This window comes from Ovis canadensis, chromosome 5 (genome assembly GCF_042477335.2).
Source record: "Ovis canadensis isolate MfBH-ARS-UI-01 breed Bighorn chromosome 5, ARS-UI_OviCan_v2, whole genome shotgun sequence".
NCBI classification, from domain to species: domain Eukaryota; kingdom Metazoa; phylum Chordata; class Mammalia; order Artiodactyla; family Bovidae; genus Ovis; species Ovis canadensis.
The window spans coordinates 15923779-15936176 of NC_091249.1; the positions used below are offsets into that span (position 1 = coordinate 15923779).

General features: G+C 56.0%; 1 protein-coding gene across 4 annotated transcripts in view; it reads left to right on the plus strand.

Annotated features, from left to right (window-relative positions):
• TBC1D9B (TBC1 domain family member 9B) overlaps positions 1-10641 on the plus strand; it is a 38113-nt gene extending 27472 nt beyond the window's left edge. Inside the window, exons 13-22 of one of the 4 annotated variants that reach the window (XM_069590392.1) lie at positions 1081-1210; positions 1340-1438; positions 2072-2140; positions 3113-3353; positions 3768-3833; positions 5370-5441; positions 5672-5722; positions 7401-7460; positions 8226-8332; positions 9359-10641. In XM_069590392.1, coding sequence (XP_069446493.1) covers positions 1081-1210; positions 1340-1438; positions 2072-2140; positions 3113-3353; positions 3768-3833; positions 5370-5441; positions 5672-5722; positions 7401-7460; positions 8226-8332; positions 9359-10045 — 1582 coding nt within the window. In that variant the 3' untranslated portion in view covers positions 10046-10641. The remainder of the gene's footprint in view (positions 1-1080; positions 1211-1339; positions 1439-2071; positions 2141-3112; positions 3354-3767; positions 3834-5369; positions 5442-5671; positions 5723-7400; positions 7461-8225; positions 8333-9358) is intronic. The other 3 variants (XM_069590395.1, XM_069590393.1, XM_069590394.1) reach the window with 3 other exon arrangements.
• The last annotated feature ends 1757 nt before the right edge of the window (positions 10642-12398 follow it).

Consider the following 12398-nt stretch of genomic DNA (forward strand, 5'->3'; position numbering starts at 1 on the left):
TCACCAGCATCCCACAGGGCTCTTCCTAATCAGTATCTGACTCTGTTCCTCCCCGGGAACGAGGGGATCCCCTGTGGCCCTGGTGGTTTTCTGGACAAAGGAGCTAAGTCCCCAGCCTGACCCTCAAGCCCTTCATATGCAGGTGCTCTTCTGGAGCTCTCCCTCTGGCCCAGGCCCTGAGCTCGGTACAGTCCTGCCAGCCCATAAGCATGTATCTGTTCAGCCTGAAGCACCCCCAGCCCCCCAGGACTGCCAGGGACACCGTCACCTGCGTGCTGAGCCGGCCCAGGTGCTGACTGGGAGCCTGCAAGGGTCCCAGGCTGGCAGAGCTGTGGCTGCTCTGCCGTGGGCCATGCCGGCTCTCTGTCCTGAGCCCGGAAGACAGGCAGCCTGTGGGCAGAGTGGGAAGTGGTTTCCATGCCCGTCTCCCACACCAGACAGAGACGGGGCCCTTCCCCCAGAGCAGGGCCTGAGCAGGATCAGGGCCGGGGCCAGTGGGTGTGGGGGACCCAGTGCTTTCTCCCTCCTGAGTGTCAGGCCCAGCCAAAGCGTCTGGAAGGGTGTGAGGTCCTGGCTGGGCTGGTCCCCCGAGAGTCAGTCCCAGTCCTGAGACTGTGCTCCTTGGCAGGGCTCCTCCTCCTGGAGCACTCCTTTGGTCTCTGACTCTCCCTGGTCAGAGCAGGGAGTCCTCACATCCCCAGGGACCCACCAGACAGAGGGAGTGTGTCATCCCTCCAACTGGGACACAACTTTCTCCTTGTGTAGTAGGGTCTGGAGTCATGAAGGGTCCCCACTCGTGGGATCCTGGTGGCCAGCCTAGCTTTCTCAGAGTGTTCAAGCCTTCCAGGGGGGAGGCCTTCTCCCATTGCCTCCAGGGGGCACCCCTGATTTGCCAGGGCACCCGCCAGGGCATGCCTCTCCCTGCAGTGACCCATCTTTCACCCTCCTAGAGGATACCCAGCCCTTGGCATGCTTGCTCGTTGAGAGTCTAGGCAGATTAAGTCTCCACATCATTCAGCTGTGGGTGAGACATCCTGTCACCTGCAGGGGATCTAGACTTCTGTCCTTCAATCCTTACAGATACCTGGATAATGTGGTCAATAAGCAGAGTGTGTCTCCTCCTATCCCACACCTCCATGCCCTGCTGACCAGTGGAGATGACCCTCCTGAAGAGGTGGACATCTTTGACCTCCTGAAGGTGTCATATGAGGTCAGCACTCACCAGGGCTATTTGACCAGACCGCTCCATTGGGCTATGTGGGTGCAGTTGGCCGTGGTGGGTGGCTGGCCTCTGCTTTGTGGTTCCACCTGATCTCACTGAATCACCTCTGACTGGTAGAAATTCAGCAGCCTGAGGGCAGAGGACATTGAGCAGATGCGGTTTAAACAGAGGCTTAAAGTGATCCAGTCCTTGGAGGATACAGCCAAGAGGAGTGTGGTATGGATGGACCCGGGCTCTCGTGGCCCCAGGGCGCGAGCTGGAGCTGGGGTTGGGATGGGGCCTAAGTGGACTGCGTCTGCCGAGCCGCCCCAGCCTGCCCTGAGAAGCGGGGTGCAGGGCCCCCAGCACTGTCCTGGGTGGGACTGGGATGCCGGAGTGGAGGTGCAGACTTGGGGATGTGGGGAGAGGGCTGGTCACTGTTTTCTGTTGCAGATTGGTCACAGGGAAGCTTCTCTTTTGCCTTGATGCCTGAAGGCCAAGCACGAGCCCACTCTGGACTGAGCCCGCCAGCCTGGCTTTAACCCCTGCCCCTGGCTAGTGACAGCCCCTCAGCCCCTGCCCACTCAGCCCGCTGACCTTGCTGTCAGATTTTGCCCTCTTGTCTCTATAGGAAGGAATCACTGGGAAGTTCTAAGTTATGTTCCAAAGAGCTTTGCCAGGACCTTTCTAGGAATCCAGATGGCAGTTTCTAGATCACCACCCCTCACCCCATGTCCCGGACTCGGTGTTCAGAACAAAAAGGCCCCCCGGCCGGCAACAGCAGAAGGGTAGTTGGTGCCACATGGGGATTCCCTCAAAGAGCAAGACCTTGGGAATTCATTAATACTTCTTGCATCTCTTTCCTTCTAGGTCCGAGCTATACCTGGGGACATTGGTTTCTCAATCGAAGAACTGGAGGACCTTTACATGGTTTTTAAGGTGACAGCCGAGAGCAAGGGAGGACCAGTATCCCATCCTAGCCCCCTAAATTCACCCTCTGTGCAGCAGCCTCCCGCCAGGAGAGGTGTAAAACATTTAAAACATCCTCAGATGCAGTTATTACAAAGCTCACGTGGTAGACTTTAATCCTTTCCAGAGTTCAGGCAAGATGCTCTTTTAAGTGGCTGAAAATTTGCTGAAGTCAGCTTACACAAGAGGGAATGCATTGGTTCATGAAACTGAAAAGTCTAGGGATGCGCAGCTTCAGGCATGGCCGGATCTAGGTGTTCCGACGTCCTGTCAAGCTCCGCTGTCTGACGTCACAGGGACTGCTCTCCCTGCAGAGCGGCAGGACGGTTGTCCTCCAGGGTCATCCTTGCCACAACCCCATGAAAAGAAACTTTCTGCTCCCAGGTGGTTTTAACAAAAAGCCCAGGGTTGGTTGCTGGAGTGACTCAGGTTAGGTGCTGTGGCTACAGGACGCCGTTCACGGCTGACCTCAGGCTGGGCCACATGCACGCTCCACGGCCTGGGCGGGGAGCTTTTCCTCCGGGAGAAGTTCAGGTGCTGGTAACCGAGGAACGGGAAAGGGTATGGAGAACAAGCAGAGATAGCCTCGTCTGCAGCGCCTGCCTGCTCTCCCTGTCATGTCCCATCTGCCCTTCCCGCTGCCCGGGGTTCCGCCCCCGAGGGAGCCGCCCTGGGACGGCCTTCGGGTCGGAGTCGTCCAGCCAGTGGCTCGCTGTGCCTGGCGCTCCTCGGGCCCTGTCTTGACTCCCACGGCTCTAAACAAGGGGGTGACGGTGCCAGCGCCAGAGGCTCTGTGAGATGCTGTGCCTAGCCCAGCGCTCACTGTGCAGGAGGCTGTGGACTTGGATGGAGGAGGCGGGCGAACACACCAGTCAGCCTGGTGACCCTGAGCACCCAGGGCCCAGGAGGCCAGGCCGTCTCACCAGGCTGTGCCCCCTGCAGGCCAAGCACCTAGCAAGCCAGTACTGGGGCAGCAGCCGCCCTGCGGCTGTGCGTCGGGACCCCAGCCTGCCCTACCTGGAGCAGTACCGCATTGACGCCCACCAGTTCCGGGAGCTCTTTGCCAGCCTGACGCCCTGGGCCTGTGGCACCCACACACCTGTGCTGGCAGGGCGGATGTTTCGGCTCCTGGATGAAAACAAGGACTCGCTGATCAACTTCAAGGAGTTTGTGACGGGGATGAGTGAGTGGCTCTAGGGCCTGCAGGGACTCGTCCCTACCCTTGCCCTTTCTCAGGAAACTTCCAGGTACCAGTCCCAGCCAGCCTGCCCACCATAGCGAGCCCAGGGCAGCCTAGAGCCCTTAACCCTTGATAAAGGAGGGCAGTTTTCCCACAGAGATAGGTGATGGGAGCCTTCCCCTCCCCTCCCCTCCCCTCCCCTCTCTCAGTTTGCTGCTGGAGGCTGGGTCTGCAGGCCCCCGAGAAGGAGCAGGCCTGAGGCCTAGTGCTCACCCCTGGGGCCTCTCCAGGGAGAGAGTCGGGTGGTGAGAAGCATCCCGCTGGGACCCCCTGGAGGAGGAGGACTCGGATCTGGCCTGGCCGCAGGGCTCTTGTGCCCTCCTGCCAGCCTGCCTTCCTGCTGGCCTTTCCCCACAGGTGGGATGTACCACGGGGACCTGACGGAGAAGCTCAAGGTTCTCTACAAGCTGCACTTGCCTCCAGGTGAGCGCCGCCTCGCCCACTCCCCGGCAAGGGCTCTCCAGGGTGCAGAGCCGGAGCTGCGGCCTTCCAAGGCACAGGCGTCTGCGCGTTGCTGGGCCTCGTGGCCGCTGGGCTCCCAGCACAGCGGAGGCCCCCTTATCCTGACAGAGTGCAGGGCAGCCAGCGGATGGGGCTGAGGCCGGGCCAGTCTCCGTCTGAGAGCAGGGCCCCCTGGGGGACGTGCGGGTGTCTCGGGGCTCCACACACAGGCAGAGGCCCAGACGCAGCACCAGGCCCCTCCGTGGACCCCCGGAGGGGGTGGCCACAGGCGTGGAGACTTGGGTTTGAGTCTTCTCAGTTCATTGGCTAGTCCTTAAATCTGTCAAGGACTCCTGTCTGTCACCAGAGGGGCAGCCTGGGGGCACCGCCGAGGCCCAGGGGAGGCCAGGGAGCCTGTGTGGCTCTCTCCCCTGCCTTCTCTCACAGTGCGGGGCCCGCTGGGACACGGACAGTGGGTAGCCTGTGTCAGCCTAGCTCACCTGGCTCAGCGGACGTGGCCACTCAGAATTCTGCAAGGGCCGGGGGTGGGCTTCCGTATTTCCACAGAGGGAGCTGAGACTGGGGCGGGCGAAAGTTCTAGCCCCAGGGGTTCTGCTCTGGGGTAGAGCTGTCCTGGGTTCCTGCTTTTGTCCATGACCCTGCCCCCCCAGGGAGTCGGGAGCTGCCTCAGAGTTGGCCGGAGTAATTTATCATCCCAGAGACCTGACGGACTAGGGGCAGGGCCCAGGCTGTAGCTCTGAAGCTCCCTACAGGGCTGTCTGCACCCAGAGTTGGAGAGCCCTGCTCCTGACACGTAGCACGGGGATTCTTACCTGTGGCTGGTCTTTCCCTGTTGCAACGGGCAACAGTGGTCTTGGTTACACCTCCTGGGAGATTGGCACAGGCACTTCTCATTCTGCTGAGAGAGGCTTGAGCTGGGCAGACCCCGCTGGGCCGAGAGCCTATAGATGAGGAAACGTAGGGCCGGCCCTGCCACTCCCAAACCACGCCTGCCCACCTTGCTTCACCTGGGGCCTAGTGACGGCCCATACCTACCACCTCCCCGCGGGCCATGCACTGTTAAACCTTGCTCGCTCCCTCCCCCTCCACAGAGTGGGGAGGACTGAACCAGGAACAGAGACTGTCGCAGAGTGAGACAAGCCAGTACGTACTGGTGTGGGACAGTGCCCAGGGGTATGACGTGAGAACAGGTTGTCTGTGCCTGCTTCGCCCCTGCGCACGTCCCGAAAGGATCCTCTGGGCCACAGCATCACGGAGTGGGGAAAAGGATGGCCCTTCAGCCGACTCCTCTGACTGGATGTGTATTGCAGTTTCAAACACAGTGTACAAGTTAACCGGAAGCAGTCACCAGCTGTTAAGCACTGTGACGACACACCGTGTTGGTGGGCACGCTCAGTGGGGGAGGGGAGGGACTATGTCCAGGACTCGGGGAGGTTTCCTCTGGTGAGAGTCAGGTGGTTCCCTCCTGCCCTCACTCTCCTGTCTCTCCCATCACAGCCCTGAGCCCCGAGGAGGCTGAGTCAGCCCTGGAAGCAGCCCATTATTTCACCGAGGACAGCTCCTCAGAAGGTGAGCACTGTCCACCACTGGCCCCCGGCCCTGTGCCAAGCAGAGCTGCTGAGGGCCGTGCGGGTGGCCTGCAGCCCTCCCCGGGCGGAGGGGGTGTGCTGCACGGGGGAGCTGCAGAGCAAGGGCCAGGGCCCCAGGAGCGTTCTCACTCCTGCTTCTCTTGTCTCTGCCTTCCTGGACCCCGGCTCCTCCTTCCCTCTGCCTCTGCTCCTCCTCGCTGTCCCTTCCAGCGTCTCCTCTGGCCTCCGATCTGGATCTTTTCCTGCCCTGGAAGGTTCAAGGTCAGTGCCTGGGGGGCAAGGGTGCCCCCTTTGCACTTGGCTTCCCCAGGGCCTTGGGCTTCGTCTTCTGAACACTCCCCTGCATGGTCAAGAGGCCTGGAAGCTCTTGGTCCCCGAGATGGCTCCTGTGTGGCTAAGTTCTGAATAGCCAGCTGTAGACCTGGGTGGAGAGCGGCAGCTGCCGTTCTTGTCGTAGGGGCAGAAAGTGGTGACACACGGCATCGTGGTGTTGCACAGGTACCAGCGTATCACCTCCTGGCCACATGGGAAAACTATTCTGTCTTCGTGGTCATAGGAAAAACACGAAATAACTGTTGTTGCAAAGCTGTCATTGTGATGACACGGATGAGTGGAAGTAGGAAAGTGGTGGAGGCTTTCCTAGGAAACGGTTTCATGTTCCACACAGCTGTTTAGTTGAGGAAAAATGTGTGTGTTGAGTGCCTGTTAGAAGTCAGCCCCATGCTGCATTTAAAGCCCGCAGGGAGCACTGAGCCCAGGGCGGTGGGGTATTCCGGGCTGGGATCTGGAGTCAAGCGGGCAGTGTGTAATGCACCCTGAAAACCGACCAAAACACCACCCTACCATTGCTCACGAGGGATAGGTAATAACACATCAAGGATAATACACTCTCAAAAGGGAAACTAAAAGATCCTATCAAGATACCCAAAGCAATCCTACTGACAGTGTCAAAGGCTTACTCGACTGTGAAGCTTGGGGACCTTGATTTCAATTATACAAACTAAAAAAACAGAGGTATCTTCTGTCATACTTGGAACCTAAGCAAATAGGCTTGTCCCAGGCACCTGAGGAGAGGCCACGAGCTGGGGGTACAGAGCCCTTTCCTCGGAGCTCACGTAACCTCCAGGCAGCGGTCCATTCCCTGATGAAAACCCTGAGCCCAGAGGGCTGCACCCTTCCCTGCTACTACAGAGCTGCCGAGGGTCGTTTGGAACTGACACCTGCCTCCCCACCTGACGTTCCCCCCGCTGCACTCCCTCAGGGGGCAGGTCTGGGGGGCTGGGCAGCCTGCTCTCCCCACCTGACGTTCCCCCAGCCGCACTCCCTCAGGGGGCAGGTCTGGGGGGCTGGGCAGCCTGCTCTCCCCACCTGACGTTCCACCAGCCACACCCCTCAGGAGGCAGGTCTGGGGGAGCTGGCACCTGCCTCCCCGCCTGACGTTCCCCCAGCCGCACTCCCTCAGGGGGCAGGTCTGGGGGGCTGGGCAGCCTGCTCTCCCCAGGTCCACGGTGCACACGTATGTGTCACTTTAAGAGATGCAGTGCTGAGCACAGGATGCAGGGACGTAAAATTCATCAGCTGGCGTGGCAGTTACAGGTTGAATTGGTAACAGAGACTCCCCTGAGTTTGACCTTTATCAGGAAAGTATAAAATTGTTGGTCTCAGAATTTTTGCCTGTAACATGCATCGTCGTTGATTTAAGAACTGTGTGGTATGACTCGTATTCTTTGGAAAGGGAAAATGTGTGAGTTCAGTGGCTGTCTCGTTTAACGTAGCCAGGTGGAGTGAGCTGGCCCCGTGTGGGACAGAGAAGCAGCAGCCTGCAGGACCTGCTGGGCCAGGGCCCAGGACCAGGTCCACGTCCACAGGAGAGCACAGACTAGACCTTAGTGGTTTGGAGTCATAACAGAAGAATGTTCTTGTTCTTTTTGTTGTCCAGAAGTATTACAGCAGGAGGAGCGAGAGGAAGCTGGAAATGACATCCAAGATAAAAGAAGAGGTGTGTGTGTGTGTGTGTGTGTGTGCGCGTGTGTGTGTGTGTGTGTGTATCTGCTGATGCTGGTAGAGGTCCTGGGGGGGTGGGATCTGGTCGCCCTGTCACTGCAGAATAGCCCCCGTACCTTATGGCAGATGCATGCCCGATAGCAGAGCTCTCGCTGAGGTAAAGGCCCAACCCATCAGCCACCCAGCTCTCACTCATCAGTCCCAGGCCTGAATTTCCTGTGGCCACAAGCACCCCCAGCCATCACTGCCTCCCTTGGGGGGGCCCTGGCTCTCCATGCCACCCTTTCTCCAGCCTCCACGTGGTCCCATCACCATCTTGGGGAGGACATAATGGGGCCATCGTCATGAGCTTAGCCCAAACCTACTTCAGCATAGCTTGGGGGGGACCCTTGAGTGGTCCTGCAGGGGTCCCCAGCCTCCAGGATCTAACGCCTGATGATCTGAGCTGCAGCGGATATAATAATAATAAAGTGCACAGTGAATGTAATGCACTTGAATCATCCTGAAACCATCCCACCCCCACACCCCCAGTCTCTAGAAAACCTGTTTTCCATGAACCTGGGCCCTGGTGCCGAAAAGGTTGCGGGCTGCTGTGTGTTTTTCCCATCACTACCTCCCCAAACACCAGGGTGCTTTGTAATAGGGCCCAGGTAACTTCATGCCAGATAATCCTTAAACCCCCTTATCCCCTGCTACCAGCCCCCAGCCCTCTTTCTCTCATTTGACAGATGGAGATTAATCTTTTTCTTCCAACTCACAGAGGAGAAGGGAACTAGCCCTCCTGACTATCGGCACTACCTTCGAATGTGGGCCAAGGAGAAAGAGGTTCAAAAGGAGACGATTAAGGATCTTCCCAAGATGAACCAGGTAGGCCCAATCAGAACACCCAAGAGAGTCTGGACCCTCCCACCCTCCCTGCACCCCTGGAATGGAGGGATTCTCCTGCCTACCTTTAGACCCACCAGTCAGCGGCAGTCAGGGACCGCCTGGGAGGATAGGGGCCGGTTGTTCCAGGGCCTTGTCCAGAACACTCCCTCGGTGCTGACTTGATCGGCATCCATGAACCAGAGAAGCGCTGGGGAGGGTCAGCCTCAATAGGCAGAAACTCACACTGCCGTTCATGAGCTGGCGTCACGGCACTTGTCCCTCCAGCCTGGCTCCGAGCCGCGCACACAGGCCCACTTGCCCCCCTGCCCGATAGTCACATGCGGGTCTCCAGGTCAGGACTGCGGCCTCCAGGGTCTTAACAGCCAGGACCACAGACATCTAACCAAAGGCCGCTGCTGAGCGGCAGCCTGATCATGGCCTGCTCTGCCCAGAGGGGCCCCTTGCCATCTGGGTGCTCTTTCACCCACGGGCCTGAAGAATGGGATGCCCTGTGGAGGCAGCTTTCATCCCATTCTCAGGCCAAGAGGCCTAAATGTGGTTTCAGGATCTGAACTTGACCTCTTCATCCCTCTCAACTAACCCAGGCTGCCTTACCTTGTCGTCACTCTCTAAAGAGCTTTGTTAAAGAGAGTTGAAGTGGCTTCTAATTAAAGATCTAAAACGCTCAAACTGATTCTAAAACACAGTGAAGTCCTTGTCGTCACTGGGTTTGAAAAGTTATGATAGACATAGGTCTGTCTCTGCTAACAGAACAGGCATAGAGAGACTCCAGATGTCTCTGTATGTGCTGAAAGAAAGACAGCTGGAAAAGAAAGCCTTTCCCTCTGCACCTCAGTGTCCTAATCTGTGAAATGGGTTACGTCAAGGCACAGGTATATGAAGATAACTAACAAGACAACACCCTCACCCCAGTCGGAATGGCCAGCATTGTGAGTGGCTGACTGGAGGTAGTCTGACCCACCTTTCATCATCTCCCTGCCCCTTTTCTGTTTTTCCCCTCGAAAGGAGCAGTTCATTGAGCTGTGCAAGACACTTTACAACATGTTCAGTGAAGACCCCATGGAGCAGGACCTGTACCACGCTATTGCCACGGTGGCCAGCCTGTTACTCCGCATCGGGGAGGTGGGGAAGAGGTTTTCTGCATGGCCAGGCAGGAAGTCCAGGGACAGTGCCCCCGATGAGGATGAGCCACCAGCCCCAGACCCCCCTCAAGACCCCGCCTGGGAACTTCAGCCACCAGCTGCAGGGGACCCCCAAGCCAAAGCAGGTGGAGACACCCACCCTGGGAAAACACCACAGGAGAGCCAGGTGGTGGGCGAGGGCGGCGGCGGGGAGGGGCGGGGCTCTCCCTCCCAGCCTCTGTCCGACGACGAAACCAAAGACGACCTGTCCACGTCCTCCTACTCCGTGGTCAGCACTGGCTCCCTGCAGTGTGAAGACCTGGCTGACGACACAGTGCTGGTGGGCGGGGAGGCTCGCAGCCCTGTGGCCACCACCCACGGTGGGGGTGCTGTTGACACAGACTGGTGCATCTCATTCGAGCAGATCCTGGCCTCCATCCTGACAGAGTCTGTGCTGGTGAACTTCTTTGAGAAGAGGGTAGACATTGGACTCAAGATCAAGGACCACAGGAAGGTAGAGAGACAGTTCAGCACCTCCAGTGACCATGAGCAGTCTGTGGTTCTGGGCTGAGGGCTCCAAGGCCTGCGGACTGGCCTCTCTTCCCTCCTTCCCTTTGTTTTCTCCTTAAAGACACATCCCTCCAGTTCTCCCCCAGAATTGAGTTGTAAATGGAAAGAAGGCTGAACAGTCACAGTTGGGGCCAAGGCAGGGGGTGCCCAGCCCCCCATTCTGCCTTGGGCCTCCTGGCCCCTGCAGTGTCGGGGGCTCTTGTGATCTGCCCTTGCTTGCCCTGCACTGTGGCCAGGCCACGTCCTGTCCTCCTCCTCATCCCCTGCAGCCGTGTGCTCTGGGGGCTTTCCTGCCACTGGGCCCCAGGCAGGGAGGTGGTGTGCCTGTTGGGCACCGTGGTGAGAGCTTCGAGATGCCTTCGAGGAGCCCCGAGCCTGCTTCTGGTTGAGGACACGGGCAGAAAGCATCTACTGCGTCAGGGCGGGTTACCTCCAGCACAGACGTTCCTCTCAATTCTCTTCCAGCTCGTCATCCTCACCATTAACCTTAAAAACATATCCCTCGGGTCCTGATATGTTTCCTTGTATTCATTTCAGTTGGCTAAAAAGAATCACACTATGCTCAATGCCTTAATAAATCCCTGAAAGAATGAAGAACCACACTGTGTGTAGAGAATTAATGTGACCCGCAGCCACTGCTTCAGCCTCCGGGCTTCTCCCCAGGCAGGTGTGGGGCCGAGGCCATACTCCGGAACTTCCCAACACTTAAGTCTCTCACAGGAAGTGAGGTTTCAAGACCCCAGGCAGGAGGGGGACACGGAAGCTGCTGACGCAGACTGGGCAAGGCGTGTGCAGAGCTGCACCCACAGAGAAAACCTGCTCTGCGGGGGTCAACAGCCTGGGTCTAGGGGTAGGAGCCGTGTGCTCAGGCCTGGCTGCAGTCAGCCTTTGGGTTCAGGAAGCAGAGTGTAGGGACATGTGCAACAGGCTGAGCCATAAAGACCCCCTAGCTTTGTAGCAGGTGTAGCTCAGTGGTAGAGTGCATGCTTTGCATGTATGAGGTTCTAGGTTCCATCCCCAGCATCTCCACTTTAGCTGAACTACGGTTTCAGCTGACTTCTCACCATTTAATCCTTGAAAGGATTAATACTGAAGCATTTTCACTTTCATGCATTGGAGAAGGCAATGGCAACCCACTCCAGTGTTCTTGCCTTGAGAATCCCAGGGACGGGGGAGCCTGGTGGGCTGCCGTCTTTGGGGTCACACAGAGTCAGACACGACTGAAGCGACTTAGCATAGCATAGCTTTGCAGCAGGAGCTATCATGTCCAGCCTTTGGCCCCAACACAGTCACCCCTCATTTTTACTAAAAGGTAACATCTCTGTGGCTCTTGTTTGGTTTTTTAATTGAATAGCCTTACTGAGGCAAAACTTACATACCGTAAAATTCAGCTGTTTTAAGCTACAATTCAGTGATTGTTAGTAAACTGAGAGCTGTGCAGCCATCGCCACAGTTCAACTTCAGAATATTTCCATCACCCCAGAAAGACCCCTCCTGCCCATGTGCTGCCAATGCCTGTATCCCCCCCCCCCCCCCCGCAGCTCCAGGTTCTGATCTATTTTGTAGCTCTTTAGATTTTGTCGATGTTTTTAAAGATAAAAGCCTCCATGATTTCACCTTGTGCACAACTGCTGGGTCACTTTTCTGCTGAAAACAACAAACAGCAAAACAACACCAAGGAAACGTAACAACTTTTCTTTCTTCAGTAATGTAATTTCTTTTCTAGTATTTACACAAGCTGACTACATGCTTTGTCATACATTAATTTCAAAGGATTTACTGCCAGAAAGACTGTAATGAAATTATAGTTCTTGGCCACAATGAAACTAAGGATATACATAAGAATTCCATGAAGTTGGCAGTTTAAAATCAAACTGATTATAATCAATTAGATTTAAATAATTTGGAATGTAAATAAATGTTTTATATACCAGGTAGAAGTATAAATCTAAGAGTATACCGAAGAAAGTGAACAATATAAAAGAGGACATTAGCCTTTTTATGTGATGTGTATAAAAATAAACAATATACTTTCATCTGTTAATCATTTAACCTGGCATGACAGTTAAAATGTTTAATAACAAGAACATTTCCTGCATTAATGGTGGATTCTTTACCAACTGAGCTATTAGGGAGGCCCAATAACAAGAACAGTAACACTAAACAATATGTGGATAATAAAAATAAAGTTTTAAATATATTTGGATTCTGTAAGTAAACAGTGTACATTTCAAAACTCCTTACCAAGTGATGTGTTGTACCAAACTATTCAAGTCATTCTTATAATTTCCAATAAAAAATATGCATATGAATTTTAAAGGATTACATGTTTGTTGCAGAAAAAGGGAAAAATA